The sequence below is a fragment of the Bombina bombina genome, chromosome 7, assembly GCF_027579735.1.
Source record: "Bombina bombina isolate aBomBom1 chromosome 7, aBomBom1.pri, whole genome shotgun sequence".
Taxonomy (NCBI): domain Eukaryota; kingdom Metazoa; phylum Chordata; class Amphibia; order Anura; family Bombinatoridae; genus Bombina; species Bombina bombina.
The window spans coordinates 22,523,667-22,544,306 of NC_069505.1; the positions used below are offsets into that span (position 1 = coordinate 22,523,667).

General features: G+C 39.2%; 1 protein-coding gene across 1 annotated transcript in view; it reads left to right on the plus strand.

Annotated features, from left to right (window-relative positions):
• MEN1 (menin 1) overlaps positions 1 to 20,640 on the plus strand; it is a 41,222-nt gene that overhangs the window by 15,308 nt on the left and 5,274 nt on the right. Inside the window, exons 2-7 of the mRNA XM_053719983.1 lie at positions 1,071 to 1,838; positions 3,773 to 3,981; positions 6,234 to 6,362; positions 7,464 to 7,504; positions 17,186 to 17,273; positions 17,756 to 17,892. Of these exons, the coding sequence (XP_053575958.1) occupies positions 1,091 to 1,838; positions 3,773 to 3,981; positions 6,234 to 6,362; positions 7,464 to 7,504; positions 17,186 to 17,273; positions 17,756 to 17,892 (1,352 nt within the window). The 5' untranslated portion in view covers positions 1,071 to 1,090. The remainder of the gene's footprint in view (positions 1 to 1,070; positions 1,839 to 3,772; positions 3,982 to 6,233; positions 6,363 to 7,463; positions 7,505 to 17,185; positions 17,274 to 17,755; positions 17,893 to 20,640) is intronic.

Below are 20,640 nucleotides of genomic sequence, written 5' to 3' on the forward strand. Positions count from 1 at the left end.
TCCAGCTATCCAAAGCACAAATTAATTGCATAATCTAATAGTTTGTAAAACGCAAGGATTTACCATTGGAACAAATAAAGGGTTGTACGGGAGACCTAGCGCCAAGGGAATAATACATATAGCTCCGAACGGATGGTACATAGCTTACCAATGTGAATACAGAGAATAAATAATGGTGTTCAGAGTGCCTAACAAGGGAAGGCTAAGGTACCGAAAAGCTCCAAGGAGTAACTCCAAATTACTTAGTTAGATATTTGTGAAAAGTTTGCTAAGTTAAAATACAATATGTTTATTACAACAATTAAAATAATAGCAGTCAATACAACAAGATAAGAAACATGGATCCATGCACATAAAAAGCATACAATATCAAACTTGTGTAAACATAAAATCAAATCTGGAAAAACTGTTGGTCAGCTCTAATAGTTCTAAACTTGTACGTTCTTCATAGGCTTGCTCATAAGAAATAATAAAGTGTCCAAAGTCTAGTGTAGTGCCCAAAATAGATTTCTAGTGGAAAATCTTAATAAAAAAATGGAGGTGATGGCATTAATGGTGGTGAAAAATGTGCACAAAAACAGGCCTTTCTCAGTCTTGAAAAAAGGCCTCTATAAAGAGACCAAAACGCGTTTACTTTAAACTGGTAAGCCTATTTCCAATATTTATTGATTTTTAGAAGCAATCTGCACTATTGTGTTTTACTTTACACAGGAGAATTTAATAAGACTTTCACAGACTTCTGGGACACTGAAGACACTACACAGATTCACATCACCAGGAATACAAGTTTGATTATTTATCTTTTTTATTTTTTTTGTCTTTCTGAGAGCCTTTTTTCTCATATTGCCTGTTTTTGTGTACACATTTTTCACCACCATTGATGCCATCACATCCATTTTTTATTAAGATTTTCTACTAGGAATTTATTTTGGGCACTACACTAGACTTTGGACACCAACTTTTGGACATTGAGATGCATTGATATCAATGTATAACATTTTTAACTTTTGCTCTCCTTTTTTTTTTTTTTTTTTTTTGCTCTCTTCCCTTTTTTATTCTGTATATGTAAGCTTCCCTGGGTGCCCCTGAGATGGGCCTCCTTCCTGCCCAGAAAGCCTTTTTCCCTTTACATTCTTTGGAGTCCCTGCTCAATCTCTTTCGCTGGGAGCTGTCTCGCCCTGAACCAGATTTGGCCTTGCTGTCTCTCACTGTTGGATATGTTGAACACTTTCTGGCAGTCAACCGTGTTGTGCCAACTAACGTGACTGGCAAGTTAGATGGGGGCCCAGATTTATTAGCAAAGATATCTGGAGAAGGAAATAAGGTGGGAAGTGGAGAAGCCATAAAGCATAAACCCCAAGATGGCCCTAAAGCAGAGCAGGGAAAAAGGGGAACAAGAAAGGGGAGCACTGGAGGGCATGGAAAGAAAGAAAGAGACTCCAGTCCTGGGGAAGTTGCTGCAACAAACCCAACAAAGGAGGGTGGAAAGGCAGGGAAAGATAATACAGAGGTGAAGAAGGATAAAGAAGTTGTAAATGAAGAAAGCACTTCCAGCGAGAGGACAAAGACTTCATCAATAAAAGAGAACACGTCCGTAGATACAGCCCCACAAGGAGTCCCATACTTCCCTATAATGGAACTGTCTGTGGCACAAGCCCTGCACGCTCGTTTCACAGCTCAGACACGAGGGGCAGTGGATTTATCTTGTTACCCTCGAGAAAATGGAGTATCAGGTCGAGATTTAATCCGTAGGGTATCTGACGTCATTTGGAATGGACTGAGCAGATCCTACTTTAAAGATCGTGCCCATATACAGTCTTTATTCAGCTTTGTGACAGGTAAAGGATGGCGTTTGTGGGTAGGGAATTCTATATTTATTTGGAGTGATGCATGTAATTGAAGGGATATGTGATCTTAAAGGGATATATACTATGGCTATAAAAAACATTTTAATATCCAAAGTTAAAGGGACAGTCTACCATAGAATTGTTATTGTTTTAAAAGATAGATAATCCCTTTATTACCCATTCCCCAATTTTGCACAACCAACACTGTTATATTAATACACTTTTTGCCTCTGTGATTACCTTGTATCTAAGAACCTTCTTCCAGCCCCCTGATCACATGACTGTGATTGTTTATTATCTATTGTTTTGCAGTTAGCACATTGTGTTGGGCTAAATCTTAAATAGCTACCTGTGCCTGTACACAGCGTTATCTATATGGCCCATGTATACTTTCAGTCTCTTTGTGTTGAAAAGAAATTTAAAAAGCCTGTGATAAGAGGCAGCCCTCAAGGGTTTAGAAATTAGCATATGAGCCTATCTAGGTTTAGTTTCAACTAAGAATACTAAGAGGAAAAAAGCAAATTTGATGATAAAAGTAAATTGAAAAGTTGATTAAAATTACATGTCCTATCTGAATAATGAAAGTTTAATTTTGACTAGACTGTCCCTTTAAAGGGCTATTATTGTAAAAAAATTACATGCTCTAATTTGTTATCCGCTCTAATTCGTTACGTGCTCTAATTTGTTACATGCTCTAATTTGTTATAGCATGTCATTTCAAGACTATCGATACTACACTAATGTGTGTTTAATCCCAGCAAAGGGGTCTGAGTTGTGCAATTAGCATTGCTGATTAGATCAGTGGAATTTTTTGCTTGGGACCAGCAGTATTTCTACTGTGTGTTTAACCCCTTAGCGGCGGGTTAAACACACAGTAGTATAGTGTTGATAGTCTTAAAGGGCCATTATAGCCCAAAAAAATAAAAAATACATGCACAGTACATATTGGTAATTAAGTGCCACATTACAAGAGGTCTGTACACACAATAATGTTTTTATATGCACAGTGTATATCAGTAATTAAGTGCTGCATCACAAAAGGTCTGCACACACAATAAATGTTTATATATGCACAGTATATATCAGTAAGTACTGCATTACATAAGGTCTGCACATACAATAAATGTTTATATATGCACAGTATACATCAGTAATTAAGTGCTACATTACAAAAGGTCTGCACACACAATAAATGTGTATATATGCACAGTGTATATCAGTAATTAAGTGCTACATTACAAAAGGTCTGCACACACAATAAATGTGTATATATGCACAGTGTATATCAGTAATTAAGTGCTGCATTTCATAAGGTCTGTACACACAATAATGTTTATATATGCACAGTATATATCAGTAATTAAGTGCTGCATTTCATAAGGTCTGTACACACAATAATGTTTATATATGCACAGTATATATCAGTAATTAAGTGCTGCATTACATAAGGTCTGCACACACAATAATGTTTATATATGCACAGTATATATCAGTAATTAAGTGCACATTACAAAAGGTCTGCACACACAATAAATGTTTATATATGCACAGTATATATCAGTAATTAAGTGCTGCATTACATAAGGTCTGCACACACAATAAATGTTTATTTATGCACAGTATATATCAGTAATTAAGTGCTGCATTACATAAGGTCTGCACACACAATAAATGTTTATATATGCACAGTATATATCAGTAATTAGGTGCCGCATTACATAAGGTCTACACACACAATAAATGTTTATATATGCACAGTATATATCAGTAATTAAGTGCTGCATTTCATAAGGTCTGTACACACAATAATGTTTATATATGCACAGTATATATCAGTAATTAAGTGCTGCATTTCATAAGGTCTGTACACACAATAATGTTTATATATGCACAGTATATATCAGTAATTAAGTGCCGCATTACAGGCACCAAGTTGGACTCACCGGGGGTGGCGTTTGCGGTGGTAGCCGCCTGCCAGGTCCTTGGCCTCTCCGATGTACACTTGGCTCTCTCAGAGGATCATGCATGGGTGGTGTTTGGAAAGGATGGTGAGCAGACTGCTGAGGTGACCTGGCATGGAAAAGGCAATGAGGATCGAAGGGGGCAGTCTGTGAGCACTGGCGTCACTGAGAAGGTAATTTTAATTTTACACTTAAAGGGACATGAATACCAAAAGTTTTCTTTCATGATTCAGACAGATTATGTTATTCTAAACAACTTTCCAATTTAATTCTATTACCAAATTTTCTTTGTTTTCTTGTTATCTTTTGTTGAAAAGCAGGGAGGTAAGGTCAGGAGTGTGCAGGTGTCAGCAGGACTATATGGCAGCAGTTTTGCGACAATGTTATACATTAGCAAGAGCACTAGATGGCAGCAGTTTTATAACAATGTTATACATTAGCAAGAGCACTAGATGGCAGCAGTTTTATAACAATGTTATACATTAGCAAGAGCACTAGGTGGCAGCAGTTTTATAACAATGTTATACATTAGCAAGAGCACTAGGTGGCAGCAGTTTTATAATAATGTTATACATTAGCAAGAGCGCTAGATGGCAGCACTTTTATAATAATCTTATACATTAACAAGAGCACTAGATGGCAGCACTTTTATAACAATGTTATACATTAACAAGAGCACTAGATGGCAGCAGTTTTATAATAATGTTATACATTAGCTAGAGCACTAGATGGCAGCAGTTTTATAATAATGTTATACATTAGCGAGAGCACTAGATGGCAGCAGTTTTATAATAATGTTATACGTTAGCAAGAGCACTAGATGGCAGCAGTTTTATAACAATGTTATACATTAGTAAGAGCACTAGATGGCAGCAGTTATATAACAATGTTATACATTAGCAAGAGCACTAGATGGCAGCAGTTTTATAATAATGTTATATGTTAGCAAGAGCACTAGATGGCAGCAGTTTTATAACAATGTTATAAATTAGCAAGCGCACTAGATGGCAGCAGTTTTATAACAATGTTATACATTAGCAAGCGCACTAGATGGCAGCAGTTTTATAACAATGTTATACATTAGCAAGAGCACTAGATGGCAGCAGTTTTATAACAATGTTATACATTAACAAGAGCACTAGATGGCAGCAGTTTTATAACAATGTTATACATTAGCAAGGGCACTAGATGGCAGCAGTTTTATAATAATGTTATACATTAGCAAGGGCACTAGATGGCAGCAGTTTTATAACAATGTTATACATTAGCAAGCGCACTAGATGGCAGCAGTTTTATAACAATGTTATACATTAACAAGAGCACTAGATGGCAGTAGTTTTATAATAATGTTATACATTAGCAAGAGCACTAGATGGCAGCAGTTTTATAATAATATTATACATTAGCAGGAGCACTAGATGGCAGCAGTTTTATAATAATGTTATACATTAGCAAGAGCACTAGATGGCAGCAGTTTTATAATAATGTTATACATTAGCAAGAGCACTAGATGGCAGCAGTTTTATAACAATGTTATACATTAGCAAGAACACAAGATGGCAGCAGTTTTATAATAATGTTATACATTAGCAAGAGCACCAGATGGCAGCAGTTTTATAATACTGTTATACATTAGCAAGAGCACCAGATGGCAGCAGTTTTATAACAATGTTATACATTAGCAGGAACACTAGATGGCAGCAGTTTTATAATAATGTTATACATTAGCAAGAGCACTAGATGGCAGCAGTTTTATAATAATGTTATACATTAGCAAGAGCACTAGATGGCAGCAGTTTTATAACAATGTTATACATTAGCAAGAACACTAGATGGCAGCAGATTTATAATAATGTTATACATTAGCTAGAGCACTAGATGGCAGCAGATTTATAATAATGTTATACATTAGCTAGAGCACTTGATGGCAGCAGTTTTATAACAATGTTATACATTAGCAAGAGCACTAGATGGCAGCAGATTTATAATAATGTTATACATTAGCAAGAGCACTAGATGGCAGCAGTTTTGCAACAATGTTATACATTAGCAAGAGCACTAGATGGCAGCAGTTTTATAATAATGTTATACATTAGCAAGAGCACTAGATGGCAGCACTATTTTCTGTCTTCCACAAAGAATAACATCAGAACAAAGCAAATTTGATAATAGAAGTAAATTGGAAACTTTTTAAAATTGTTTATCTGAATAATGAAAAAAAGGTCCCTTTAACTTAAAAGTCTGCTGTGCACTTCCAGTTCTTACAGTGGGAAAACCCATCATTCCTTGAGTTCCTTTACAGGAATTTGGGGGCAAAATAGAAAAATGAAAATCAATTGCAATAAGTTTTTATGCCTCTTTGTCTTCTTTGTGATACTATGAATATTTACCCCTCACTCTGACGCTCTGTTTCTTCTGTCGCCAGAGCTGGCTGTACTTAAATGGACGATATTTGCGCTGTGATCGACACATGGAGGTGGCTTTTATGGTGTGTGCTATTAACCCATCTATAGATGCTCACACTGACAGTCTGGAGTTACTACAACTACAACAGGTAACACACTGACGTACAATGTAACTTTCTAATGTATTATACAGGCTCAGTATACTGCTTTATGCAACTCCCTAATATGGAGGCTTTTTAAAAACTGCCTGATTATACCTTTAGGAAAGAGACAGGAGCGCGAGAAACAGATCTAAGTGTACTTCAAATTACAAGTTCTTTAACCGTTTAACGACGTTATATTCCGTCTGAATTTTGCTGGGCTTTAGTGCCGATGGACGGAATACAACGTCCAAACAGCTTGGCTTTCCTGAAGCCACTGCCACTTTCCTGATGGGATCGCGGTCTGGGGGGCATGCCTAGCATCATAGGGACGCCCCCCCCTGCTGCGATCCCATCATTGAAATCTCGTGATCACATGCACGATCGCGAGATTTCAAATTGTTTACATCGGAACAGTTGTTCCGATGTAGACATGTTAACCCCGGCATGAAAGGGTTAATAATAAAGCTGATAAAAAAACACTCACGCTTTTCAACCTCAAACAAGCTGTGAATAAGGCACACACAGAAAACACTGTTTACATTGATCAAGTAGGGATCACTTGTCTGACCTGAATGTTCTGTTGTGTCAGTATGTAACTGTTTTTTGGTAAAATGTTTCAATGTGTTGTGTTATTGCAAAAGTTTCCAGAAAATAGATACTGTCCGCTTCAGTTACTGCAAATCTGTTAAAAACAGCAAATCTCTACTGCCAAAAAAAGCGTACTTGAACCAGCTTGAACGCTCAGTCTGTGTCGAGAGGTACAATCGTCATACAACGTAGGCGCGGCCTAACACATTTTGTGGGGCTCCTCCCAACTTAGTCAGAAGTACCTCTGAGGTAGTGTTGACCCCTGTACTTTATCCTAGAAAATGCTTTCATGCCTTTTAAGAAAACAAAAGCAGTGTAATAATATATATGTAATGTTGCTACATTCGGCACATTATTACATTTTTCTGTATATAGTTTTTTAAGACCATTTTCTTTCTTTTTCTTTCTTCATGGCATCTATCTGTGATAGACACAGAGAATACATTTAAAGGTTTTAGTTATCATGAAGATCTTGTGTCTACATCAGTGTAATGTCAGCCTCTCTCTGTCTCTCTCTAGAGGCTGCTGTGGTTGCTGTTTGATGGCGGTTACCTGGACAAGTAAGGGCTATTTCTGTCTTAGGCTCTCATGAGTAGATTTGAAAAGCTTTAGATACATGAATGATCACAGTGTTTTCAAATGTTATTGAATAGGTTTGATTTGGTAAAGCCCATAAAAATCTTTACAACAAACATAGCAAGGGAATTAGTATTGCTTGAAATTAAGTTTTGTGCTCCTCGCAGGTGCTCAAAGCAACGTTAGCTATGGATTTAACCCTTAAGCCCTGATATTCAAAACCTCTCTGCTCAGGTGAGATATTCTAAAATGATCCTCCAGCACTGCGAGATCCCTAGTGAAATATTCAAAAGGCAGATTTTGCTTCTCCAAGGGGTGTTCCCTGCATTTACGTATATGAAGGCGAGACAAGCCCAGTGTAATGTAGCTCTGCATGACATGACAGTTCTGCTGCATTTGCACTTTGTGCTTTTTATTTTATATATCAATTTCCACTTCAGGTAAAATTCTTTTACATTTAAACTTTGCACTTTCTATTTTGTATTTTATTTTGTATACAGCAGTGCATTTAGTATTGTGATTTTAAAAATTCTAATTATGCTTTCACAGTTTCTGTGTACCTTTAACAAATTATGCTCATACTTTGTATATTTATGTATTTATTTATAAATTAGATTGCACTTTGCATGTCTTTTATTTAAAATAAAACAGAAAAACTGTCCGCTTCAGTATCCCAACTTACTTTCTATGGGCCAGATAATCAAACATTCACAGGGGCAGAACTCACTGAATTTTCTAAGAAAAGGGGAGGAACCCTGAAATCCCAGAGAGTTGAGAGATGTCTTCCATAGAAAGTAATGAATTTCTCTTGGATACAAAAATTTCACATGGGTGAGAGAAGGTAACTGGAGAACCCCTGGGGCTGATATAAAGGCTCAGTTTGCATCAATTCCAAATGAAACTGAAAATTTTCACTACAATTTAAAGGGACATTATACACTCATTTTTTCTTTGCATAAATGTTTTGTAGATGATCTATTTACATAGTCCATAAAGTTGTTTTTATTTTAAATTTTTTTTTATAGTTTTGCTTATTTTTAAATAACATTGCTTTGATTTTCAGACTCCTAACCAAGCCCCAAAGTTTTATGAGAATACCGTCAGCTACCTTCTCCAGCTTGCTCCTGTTTGTGTAAAGGCTCTTTTCATATGCAAAAGAAGGGGAAGGGGGGAAGGTCTTATTTCCCACTTGCAATGGGCTTTCCAGCTACCTTTTTAACAGAGCTAAACTGGGAGCTTCTAAGTAAGGGTTTAAACAGTTTTATACTGTATTTTTATATCAGTATCTGTGCATCTTATTCTTTATAGTAGTGTCTATGACATGCAGTTATATGAAAATGAGTGTATACTGTCCCTTTAACTTGCTTTTGTTTATATTTTAGTATATATGACTTTTCTGTTAAAATAAGTGTATTGTGAATTTTGAGCAAACTTCACCTGCGTACAGCTGGTGAGACAAATCAGTGAGACCAGCTTGTTTAAAATGCTTAGAAAATTTCACAAGAGCTTCAGACAGACACTGGGAACGCCTCTGTTCAGCCCAGGGAACTGCCCTGTCCCTCCCACTTTCTGAAAGTCTCAGTTTTAGTTAGTAATGCAGCAAATTCAAAGTGCTTTGTGATTTGTAAAAGCTACACAAAAATATACAAAGTATGATCCTAACTTATTAAAGTAACACAGAAACTTTCAAAGCATAATCACTGCTAGATCAAAATGTAAATATATTAAAATACAAATGAGAGTGCAAAGCTTAAATGCAATAATACTGAAAGGACCCGATCTGAAGTGTAAAATAATATAAAATACAAAGCATAAAGTTTAAGTAACAAAACTCTCATATTATGCAGTGCTATATTGCACTGGGCTTGTCTCTCCTTCTTCATATACAGAAATGAGAGAGATCTCGTCATGCTGGAGAGCTCCGCCCTTTTTCTTTTGAAAATTTAGTGAGTTCAACCTTTGTGAAGTCTGAACTACAATTTATCTCCAAGCTGGAGAATCTTTGAATATCAGGGCGTAAGGGATAGAGACATTCTACCAAATTAGAACATTTTTATTGCCCTATCATATCCCTTTAATATTGGAAATGAGTATGTGAAATGCAAATAGTAATGTGCAGCTTGAAACATATCAAAATGGCTTTTGAAGATCTCAGGACTGTAGAACTTAGATGATTGTGATAGAAATTACCTATTTGAATACCCAGAAAAAAATAGTGTGAAGCAATTTACATTCCCTATCTAAAAAAATGTGCATCCTGTTAAAGGGACATAAAACATATTTTCTTTTTCAAGAGTCCACGGATTTCATCCTTACTTGTGGGATTACGCCTCCTGGTCAGCAGGAGGAGGCAAAGAGCACTACAGCAGAGCTGTATATATAGCTCCTCCCTTCCCTCCCACTCCAGTCATTCTCTTTGCCTGTATTAGTGATAGGAAGAGGTAAAGTGAGTTGTTAGTTTAGATTCCTCAATCAAGAGTTTATTATTTTTAAAATGGTGCCAAAGTGTGCTATTTTACTACAGGGTGTAGCTGTATTCCTTGTCAGCCTCTAGAGTAGAGCTACAGGTGGCTTTAAAGCAATGGGAACTGGTGGGGTTTTACCCTCACTGCGCCTCCCATACTAGTGCTGCCCTTCTGGATTGATGGTTTTAGCAGATATTAACTAAGGCCCTTTCTGTGTCCACAAAACTGCAGGAGGTAGAAGACCTCTTGATCCTGTGAGACTGGTCATGCTGTCTCTCAGCATAGAGGTAAGTGCAGTCCTTATTATTCTGGGACATAAAATTAACTCAGAATAGACTGTATGCTTACCTATCTGATAAGTGGGGAATTAGATTTTATAGACTTCCCTTATTACTTGGAGACATTACATAAGTTTATCCCTATGTGATCAGGGGAGGTTACGTTATTGGGCAGTTTTCCTGCAGTCTCAGAAACCATATCTACTCCCTTCAGTACTGCCTTCAAGGGCTTAAATTACTATATGTTTGCAGCCCAGGAGGGTTATCCGTGTTCAGTTACGGGATGTTGTGAGAAATAGTCACTGCTTCAACTTTGTATTTGCAGGGCGTTATTACTCTACAATGGCTTCTGTTCCTAGAAAACTGACAGCCGACAGAGAAATACATAGGGTTTCATGTCCTCACTCCCATAGGGCTTATTTTTTTATAAACTGCTGTCAGGGAGGTTTTTTATTGCCTTAACATGTTGCTACAGACCCCCAACAACTTATATTATTTTATTGTACATGCGTGTGTTGTGCATGTCTCGTTCCCTTTGGCTTATTGCACCACGAGGGCAGCCGACTGGGAGATTTACTTCCCCGTTTTATTTCAATGTGAGACTTAGAGTCACAATGACTTCTTTGGCATTACGGGAGAAGGGGTTCACTGTAGTCGAGAAGCTGATTCGGTTTCTAAAGTGCCATGCGGTTCTCCGATGGCTCCATTTGCCATAACGTAGCGGCCAGGGAGACTTCATTGAAAAGCCCGCGATGGGCGGGGCTAAGATACGCGCCATGGTTTGCGCGCCTTTGATCTATCCCTTCAATGGACGCCAGATGCTTTCTTTGTTGTGTGCAAATAATAAAGTAGAGAGGCTCTGTGCGCTTTAGGTGTCTGTTTCCCCCTTTATATGTTAGATACAAAGTGATATTTTTTCATAGGTTATAGGCATTCTTGGACTATAGCCTATGTTCTCTCAGTTGCGGTGGGGTTCCGGTAAACATAGGGAACACACTGCTCAGGAAGGTGTATTTACAGTTTCTACTGAAGGGTATTGATATCTTGCGAATTTAGTTATCCAATATATGGGGGTCCTGTAGCCCAGTGCCAATTACTCTGCCCCCATCCCAAGGGTTCTGTGTTCGATCCTAGCTACAGCTGCTACATTTTCTATTTCTGCAGCTAATATAAAGGAATAATGTTATTATTTTTCCATTTTAAAGAGACAGTAGTGATTTCTCAATCTACAGCAGTGGCTGTTCGGAGTATGGTGTCACCGGTCAATCCATGCCACAATATTCTACATGGGGTCCAAACTAATTTTTGACCCTCAGGCAGTGCTCTGCAGTTCCTAGCAAAGATTTTGCTTTTGATGTACATAGCGATGTCTTGTTACAGCAATGTTAATATGTTATTGAATTGTTTCTGAACGACAGAAATCAAGCATTCTTTTAAAATTTAAAGAAACAGTAATATTTTTTCTGTGTAAATTTTATTAACGGAATTGAGACTGTTTTGTTTTTTAAATCATCCTTTGTGACGTAGGATGGTACTAAATCTCACAAGACTGAGTTACTTTAGATTTAAAGAGACAGTAACGTCTTGTTCTATGTGCGTTCTGTTAAAAGAATTTCAGCTATTTGTTAGTTCATCCTTTATGGCTGAGGATGCAGCAAACACACTCAAGAATAGTTGATTGTCAAATTTATTTTTTCCTTTTGAACCTACTCCCTCTTCGGCGATTGCTGTTTGGGAGTCTGTTAACACATGGCCACAAATTTCTCTTATAGTTTCCAATCGAAATTTTATGGCTCACATGCAGTGCACTGCGTTTCCTTCACATTCCACTCGGGGTTATGATGCATTCTATACTTTTACACAAGGTAAACGCATTGCTAGAGGAATTGCTATTCCATAGGGTTCCTCCATGTTTCTGAGACTCTCAGTTTCAGACAGAGGGGTACTATAGGCATTCCCTATATTTTCAAGACTGTTTTTCATTGCCGACTCAGCTGAAGAGACTGGACGACACTCCTTAAAGGTGTAGTTTCGACTTCACTACAAGAACTTCTATACCCTTAGAGGGTAGTCCGATATAAAATAAAATTTTATATATATTTAAGTAATGGGACACGCACCAGGGTTTTCAAAGGCAACGTTCTGTGTGCTTTATTACCGTCACTAGTGTGACAGCATTTTGGTTTGTTGCACTGTCTGAGGCTGTTCCATCAGTAGCTTGTATGGATAACATCCAGGACTGGATATAGGTTTTCATATGGCTGATTCCTTTATTTCAATTTTTCCCTTCCAGTTTTTAAACTGGGGGCATTGGGCTCTGTTCCAGTTTTTTGGGACCTTATGGTTGGAGCCTTGTTCTACGGTTATATGTTTTAAAAGTCCTTGCCAGGAGCTAACTTTGTAAGAGACCTGGCTTGATATAAAAGAAAAATTGAACCATAGCCTGCTGTTGAATCGAAGACAGCATGGAGACATTGTCCCGGTCCGGAATTGGATCTTGTGGGGACTGACTCTCCGTTTTTCACTTAAGTTAGGTTTAAGCTCAAATGTTTTTCTCTCAGAGGCTGTTTCTGCTTTCAATCTTGTCTGAAGATCAGACAAAAGGTGAGTCGTCCTTGCTCTGTGCAGGAGATCTCTTGAACCTGGGAGTGATGGTTCCAGTTTTAATACTGGTCCAGGTTCTGGCTCTCGTTAAACGGGAATCCTCGAACCATTTTGTGAGAAGGGTACTGTCCTTCAGGAGGGGTACTTTTATTGTGCCATTTCTCCTTTAATCCTAGTGGGTCATTTTATTGTTACGGTGGATTTAAGATCAGGTGCCTTCATGTGCCGTTCACGAGATTCGGCTCAAGTTTTTGGGTTTGACTATCTTGCCATAGTTCCGAGTTCTTACGGAGACTCTGGGATCTCTATGGCGATGCTTCAGTTATGAGACATTGCAATGGCGCTCTATCTGGCTGATGTCCTATTCCCAGCGTCATCCTTGCAGCAAGCAGGATTAACTCGGACATGGTGTTATACTTCCCGTGATCCCAGGAGAGGAAGGTGGCTTTGGACAAGTGTTCCTTAGGCCCAAGCTTATTGGTAGTTTTTTCTTAGGAATTGTGGCTGGTTCCATATCTATGTAGGATTTTCTGACTTAGGTCAGGAAATTAATTTCTATCTTTTTTCGCCTAGTTCTTCAATCCTCCTCTCGGCCTTCAGTGGATTCGGATGGTGTCAGCAAGCCACAATAGCCGGTCAGGTAGCTCAGCGTGCTACGGCTGTGGCTGAATGTTGTGACAACCCATGGGTTGCAGATTCGATCTCCGGTGTGGTCTACTGTCTTTCATCCTTTTAAGTTTGATCAACTGAGCAGTATCTTGTGTACCTTACAGTTCCGTGTGTTGCTTCCACTTCAGGTCTCTGCAGTTAAGCATACTCAGGGAAATGAGACTCTGCGGATTTGTTTCCTCGGTTAGTCTCTGGGTCATCTATTCCAGGGAACTTGATTTAGCAGTGTGTGGACTCTGGCGGAGTCTATTCTTTTTATAGCCTTCCTGGTACTCAGAGTGAGATCAAGGCTCTTCTGGTCTGGTCTCAGTTGGCTTCAGCCCAGTTTCCTCTTTCTTAAGACGGACACTATATGTCCACGCCAGGATGGAACAAGGTGTTCCTTAACCAGGGCTGAGGTGGCCAAGCTTATCCAGTGGGCAGCACCTCATTATTGCTATCTGTCAGCGGTCCATGTTCCAGGGGTGGACCCTTGGGAAACGGATTTTCTGAGTAGACAGATCTTTCTTCCGGGAGAATGGGAGCTCCATCCGGGAGTATTTTCCAACCTGATTTTCATATGGGATCAGCTGGATTTGGATCTCATGGCATTGTGTCAGAATGCCGGGCTTCTGGGTTACGGGTCCAGGTCTATGGCCCCAGTCCAAGCTGATAGCTGCCTTGGATGTTCTTTGGTCCTTCAGCCTAGAATGTCTATCTTCCCAATTTGTGCTGCTTTCCGGGTGGTTGTTCAAGCCATATAGGAAGGGGCATCAGTGATCCTCCTCGCTTCTGCGTGGCCTCACAGGATTGGCTTTGTTGATCCGGTGGACATGTCATCTCTGCAACATGGATTCTTCTGTTGGGGAAGGACTTTTTATTCTGGATTTGTTTTCTCCCATCCAATTCTAGTTTCTCTGAAGCTGATTGATTGGAGATTGGACGCTTGATCCTATGCAAGCGGGGATTCTCTGATTCGGTCATAGATACCTTATTTCAGGCATGTAAGTCTGTATCCAGGAGGATTTACCTTAAATTAGGGTGTAAATTATTTTATTGGTGTGAATCCGAAGGTTACTCATGGTGTTGAGTTAGAATTCCCAGGATTTTTATCTTCTCTCCAACAAGGATTGGAGAAGGGGTTTCTTCAGTGAGTTCCCTGAAGGGTTGGATCTCTGTTTTGTCTGGTTTGTTACACATGTGTCTGGCACATGTCTCAGATGTTCCATCTTTTTGTCAGGCTCTGATTAGGGTCAGGCCTGTGTTTATACCACTTGCTCCTCCATGGAGTTTGAATTTAGATCTTAAGGTTCTTCCAGAGGTTCCATTGAATCTATGTATTCCATAGATATTGAGTTATTATCTTGGACAGTTTTAATTCCTGTTACTATTTCGTTTACTCAATGAGTATCTGAGTTTTCGACATTTTTATTTAATTCTCCTTCCTTATTTTTCATGCGGATAAGGTAGTGTTATGTACTACTCCTGGTTTTCATCTCAGGTTGTTTCAGAAAGAACATTTATTAGGATGTTGTTGTTCCATCTTTGTGTTCTAATCCTTCTTCTCAGAAGGAATGTCTTCTTCATTATTCAGATTTAGTCCGTGCTTGAAGTTCTACTTACAAGCTACTAAGGATTTTATAAATTCGATACCTTTGCCTTGGTGGAGGTTGTTTTTTTGGGAGAAAGGTTCTTCAAGCAGTGGTGCCTTCTGTTTACGTTCCCTGTCTTGTCCCTCCCGTTTCATCCGTGTACTATAGCTTTGGTATTGTATCTTACAAGTAAGGATACAATCCATGGACTCATCGTATCTTGAAAAAGAAAAGGAAATTTATGCTTATCTGATAAATTTATTTATTTTTCGATACGATGAGTCCACGGCCCGCCCTGTTCTCTGAGACAGGTTATTATATTTTTTGTTAAACTTCAGACACCTCTGCACCTTGGCTATTCCTTTCTCTTCCTAACTTCGGTTGAATGACTGGAGTGGGAGGGAAGGGAGGAGCTATATATACAGCTCTGCTGTGGTGCTCTTTGCCTCCTCCTGCTGACCAGGAGGCGTAATCCCACAAGTAAGGATGAAATCCGTGGACTCATCGTATCGAAAAAGAAATAAATTTATCAGGTAAGCATAAATTTCCTTTTTTTTTATTTTGTGGTTTAGATAGAACATACAGTTTTACACAACTCTCTAGTTTACTATCTGGTTTGCCTCACTCTCTTAGTATCCTTTGTTGAAGGAGCAGCATTGCACTACTGGGAGCTAGCTGAACACATTAGGTGAACCAATAAGAAGAGACACTTATGTGCAGCCAACAATCAGCAGCTAGTTCGCAGTAATGCATTGCTGCTTCTGAGCCTACCTAGATAAGCTTTCCTACAAAGGATACCAAGAGCATGAAGCAAATTAGATCATAGAACCCTTTGAGTGCTAATGATGGCTCTGAGCCGTCGCAGAGTTTCCCGCTCTGGTGCTAACGACGGCTCAGAGCCGTCGCTAGCACTCTCCCACCTTGAGGGAGATCTGGGGGCTCCCACCCGCTCCTACCTCGGCGATCGTGCCTGTATAGTGACAGGCATCGCCGGGGCTTCCTGTTTTGCGTGGTGGCAACTTTATTAACAAAATGACAGTTAAGTATTGGAAAAGGGGGCATGCTGCTTAGAAGCCTGTATCTCAGGCATCTAAGCAGCTACAGACCCCCAAGACCCACCGTTGGAAAGGTAATTGCCTAACCTTTCCAAAAGTGTAAGTCTTGGGGATCTGGGGGGAAAAAGTAAAAAAAAGAAGAAAATATTTCAAAAATAAAAAAAAAACCTTAAAAAAGCTTTAGCACCCTGTTCGGAAAGTGCTTAGCACTCAAAGGGTTAAAATATCATATTGTATGAATGAAAATTGGGTTTTATGTCCCTTTAAAGCAAAAATATATTCAGAGATATTCTGTCTTCCATTTGAAAGACCACCAACTAATATTAATTGTGTACTTCATTAGCTTATAAGTACTATACCCATCAACCAGTCGCCCTTTACAGGAAGTACCCATCAACCAATGGGCATTAGCAAGCAGCACCAGTCATCCAATGAGCATTAACAGGAAGTGCCTGTTAGCCAATGAGTATTAGAACAAAGAATGTAACTCATACAGCTGTATTCGTTTTATCTGATTTTTACATAGTTTTTAGCTCAGATTTATCTTGAAAAAACAAACAATTCCATGTAATTATGTTAGAATAAAGTGCCCCTTTAAATGAATACTGAACCCACATTTTTTCTTTCATGATTCAGATAGAGCAGCAATTTTATGCAACTTTTTCATTTACTCCTACTATCAATTTCTCTTCGTTCTCTTGGTATCTTTATTTCAAAAAGCAGGAATGTAAGCTTATGAGCCGGTCTATCTTTGGTTCAGCACCTAGTTTGCACTTGCTGATTGGTGGCTAAATAGTATTCACCAATCAGCAAGCGCTATCCAGTGTTCTGAACCAAAAATGTAAGCTTCCATTCCTGCTTTTTCAAATAAAAATAGCAAGAAAATGAAGAAAAATTGATAATAGGAGTAAATTAGAAAGTTGCTTAAAATTGCTGCTCTATCTGAATCACAAAATAAAAAATTTGTGTTCAGTGTCCCTTTAAGTAGAAAACCCCTTCTGATCAGCACATTTTCACACTTAGGTACCCAATGGCTTTAGGTAATCTGGCTGACCTGGAAGATCTAGATCCAACCCCTGGACGACCAAAACCACTGGAGCTGTATTACAAGGTAAGTGCCCCCCCCCCACCCCACCCCCGTTTCATGTCCTGTTTTTCTTTCTCTTTTATTTGCTCTTTTCTTTCTGGATTATAAGCTTAAAGGCACAGTAAAGTAAACAATTACGCTTTCATGATTCAGATAGAACATTCATTGTGAAACAACTTTACTTCTTTGATCTAATTTGCTTTTTTCTTTTGGTATCTTACTGTGCTGAATAGCATATCTAGGTAGACTCAGGAGCAGCAATACAGTACTGTAAGCTAGCCTTTGATTGGTGGCTGCACATATATGCCTCTTGTGATTGGCTCATTCAATGTGTTTAGCTAGCTCGCAGTAGTGCATTGTTGCTTCTTCAAGGAATGATACCAAGATTTGTTTTGATAAATTGAAAGGTTATTTAAAATTGTATGTTCTATCTGCATCATGAAATACATTTCTTTGGGTTTCATGACCTTTTAACTCTCCTCTGTGTCTTTCTCAACATCTTCTAGGCTGTGTCCTCCTCCCGAACACACTATGAGAACCAGCACTTGTATCCTCACGTATATCTGGCTGCTTATCATTGCCGCTATAAGAATGTGCCAGACGCTTTAAAAGCCTGGGCAGAGACTGCTGCGGTTATCCAGGAGTAAGGCTGCTCTCTGTCTCTTCTCTTTCTTCTTGTTCTCCCTATATCTGACAATCTCCCTTTGTCCTTTTATCTTTTTCTCTGTCTCGCTCACAATCTCTTCTTTAAAAATCTTTTTTCTCTTGTAAAGGTGTATCCAGTCCACGAGTTCATCCATTACTTGTGGGATATTCTCCTTCCCAACAGGAAGCTGCAAGAGGACACCCACAGCAGAGCTGTCTATATAGCTCCTCCCCTAACTGCCACCCCAGTCATTCTCTTGCAGCTCTTGACAAGAAAGGAAGTATCAAGAGATATGTGGTGAATTAGTGTAGTTTTTTACCTTCAATCAAAAGTTTGTTATTTTTAAACGGTACCGGCGTTGTAACGTTTTTACTCTCAGGCAGAAATTGGAAGAAGAATTCTGCCTGGAGGTTTGATGATCTTAGCGGTTTGTAACTAAGGTCCATTGCTGTTCTCACACATAACTGAAGAGTATGGAAAGAAAACTTCAGTTGGGGGGACGGTCTGCAGATTACCTGCTTTGAGGTATGTTCAGTATATTTTTTTTCTAGAGAGATGATAAGGTCTAGAAAATGCTGACAGTGCCTGGTATATTTGAGGTAAGCCTGATACAGTGATTTAACAGCAACTGGGATCATGCTTGCAAAAAAGGGTAATATTCATGTTAATGCTCATATTACTTAGTGTTAAAACGTTTGCATGTTTTAGAGTAAAAACGTTTTTTCTCTGAGGGTGATAAATCTTTATTTTGGGGCCTAGATTTCCACATGGCTTGTTAGATCACTCCTAAAAAAGGCCCCCTGACTTTCAGTGCATGGTGGGAGGGGCCTATTTTCACGCACTTTATGCGCAGTTAATCTTCAGACTGAGACATACAGCTTCCCTAAAGGAGTCCTCTGGCATCTAGGACTACTATTGAGGGCGTTTTTCCTGCAAAAAATCGTGCTGTGGCAGTGTGTTTGACTGTTTTTTTTAACGTTTTTTCCGTTTTTCTAATCCGTTTTGGGGCCTAAGGGGTTAATCATCCATTTGCAAGTGGGTGCAATGCTGCTTTAGTCTCTTATACACACTGTAAAAATTTCGTAGAGTTTACTACTTTTTATCACTGTTTTGCAGTTTATGAGGTAGTTTTTTTCTCTTAAAGGCACAGTACCGTTTTTATTTAATTGCTTTTTCACATTTATTAAAGTGTTTTCCAAGCTTGCTGGTCTCATTACTAGTCTGTTAAACATGTCTGACATAGAGGAAACTCCTTCATTATGTTTAGAAGCCATTGTGGAACCCCCTCTTAGAATGTGTGCCAAATGCACTGACCTTTCTATAAGTTATAAAGACCATATTATGGGTTTTAAGGATTTATCACCAGAGGTTTCTCAGACTGACAAAAGGGAAGTTAAACCACCTAGCTCTCCCAATGTGTCAGAACCTATATCTCCCGCGCAAGTGACGCCAAGTACATCTGGCGCGTCCAATGCGTTTACCTAACAAGACATGGCGGCAGTTATGAATCATACCCTCACAGAGGTATTGTCCAAACTGCCAGGGTTACAAGGAAAGCGAGACAGCTCTGGGGCTAGAACAAATACAGAGCTTTCTGACGCTTTAGTAGCTATGTCTGATATACCCTCACAATGTACAGAAGCCAAAGCAGGAGAGCTTCTATCTGTGGGTGACATTTCTGATTCAGGGAAGGCATTACTCCAGTCTGACTCTGAAATGACAGCATTTAAATTTAAGCTTGAACACCTCCGCTTGTTGCTCAAGGAGGTTTTAGCAACTCTGGACGACTGTGACACCATTGTAGTCCCAGAGAAATTGTGTAAAATGGACAAATACTTTGCAGTACCTGTTTACACTGATGTTTTTCCAATCCCTAAGAGGTTTTCATAAATTATTACGAAGGAATGGGATAGACCAGGTGTACCGTTCTCTCCCCCTCCTGCATTTAAAAGGATGTTTCCCATAGATGCCGCTACACTGGATTTGTGGCAAACGGTCCCTAAGGTGGAGGGAGCAGTATCTACCCTAGCTAAGCGTACAACTATCCCCGTCGAGGACAGTTGTGCTTTCCTAGATCCAATGGATAAAAAATTAGAGGGTTTCCTTAAGAAAATCTTTATTCAACAAGGTTTTATTCTCCAGCCTCTTGCATGCATTGCCCCAGTCACTGCTGCAGCGGCTTTCTGGTTCGAGTCTCTTGAAGAGGCTCTTCAGGTGGAGACCCCGTTGGATGATATCCTAGACAGGCTTAAAGCTCTTAAGTTAGCCAATTCAATTTATTTCTGACGCCGTTTTTCATTTTACTAAGCTAACGGCTAAGAATTCAGGTTTTGCCATTCAGGCGCGTAGGGCGCTATGGCTTAAATCCTGGTCAGCTGACGTTACTTCAAAGTCTAAGCTTCTCAACATTCCCTTCAAGGGGCAGACCCTATTCGGACCTGGACTGAAGGAGATCATTTCTGATATTACTGGAGGGAAAGGACACGCCCTTCCCCAGGATAGGTCCAACAATTTAAGGACCAGACAAATTTTCGTTCCTTTCGGAACTTCAAGAGTGGTGCAGCTTCAACTTCCTCTACTACAAAACAAGAAGGAAATTCTGCCCAGTCCAAGCTAGTCTGGAGACTTAACCAGGCTTGGAGCAAGGGAAAGCAGGCCAAAAAACCTGCTGCTGCCTCTAAGACAGCATGAAGGAGTAGCCCCCGATCCGGAAGCGGATCTAGTGGGGGCAGACTTTCTCTCTTC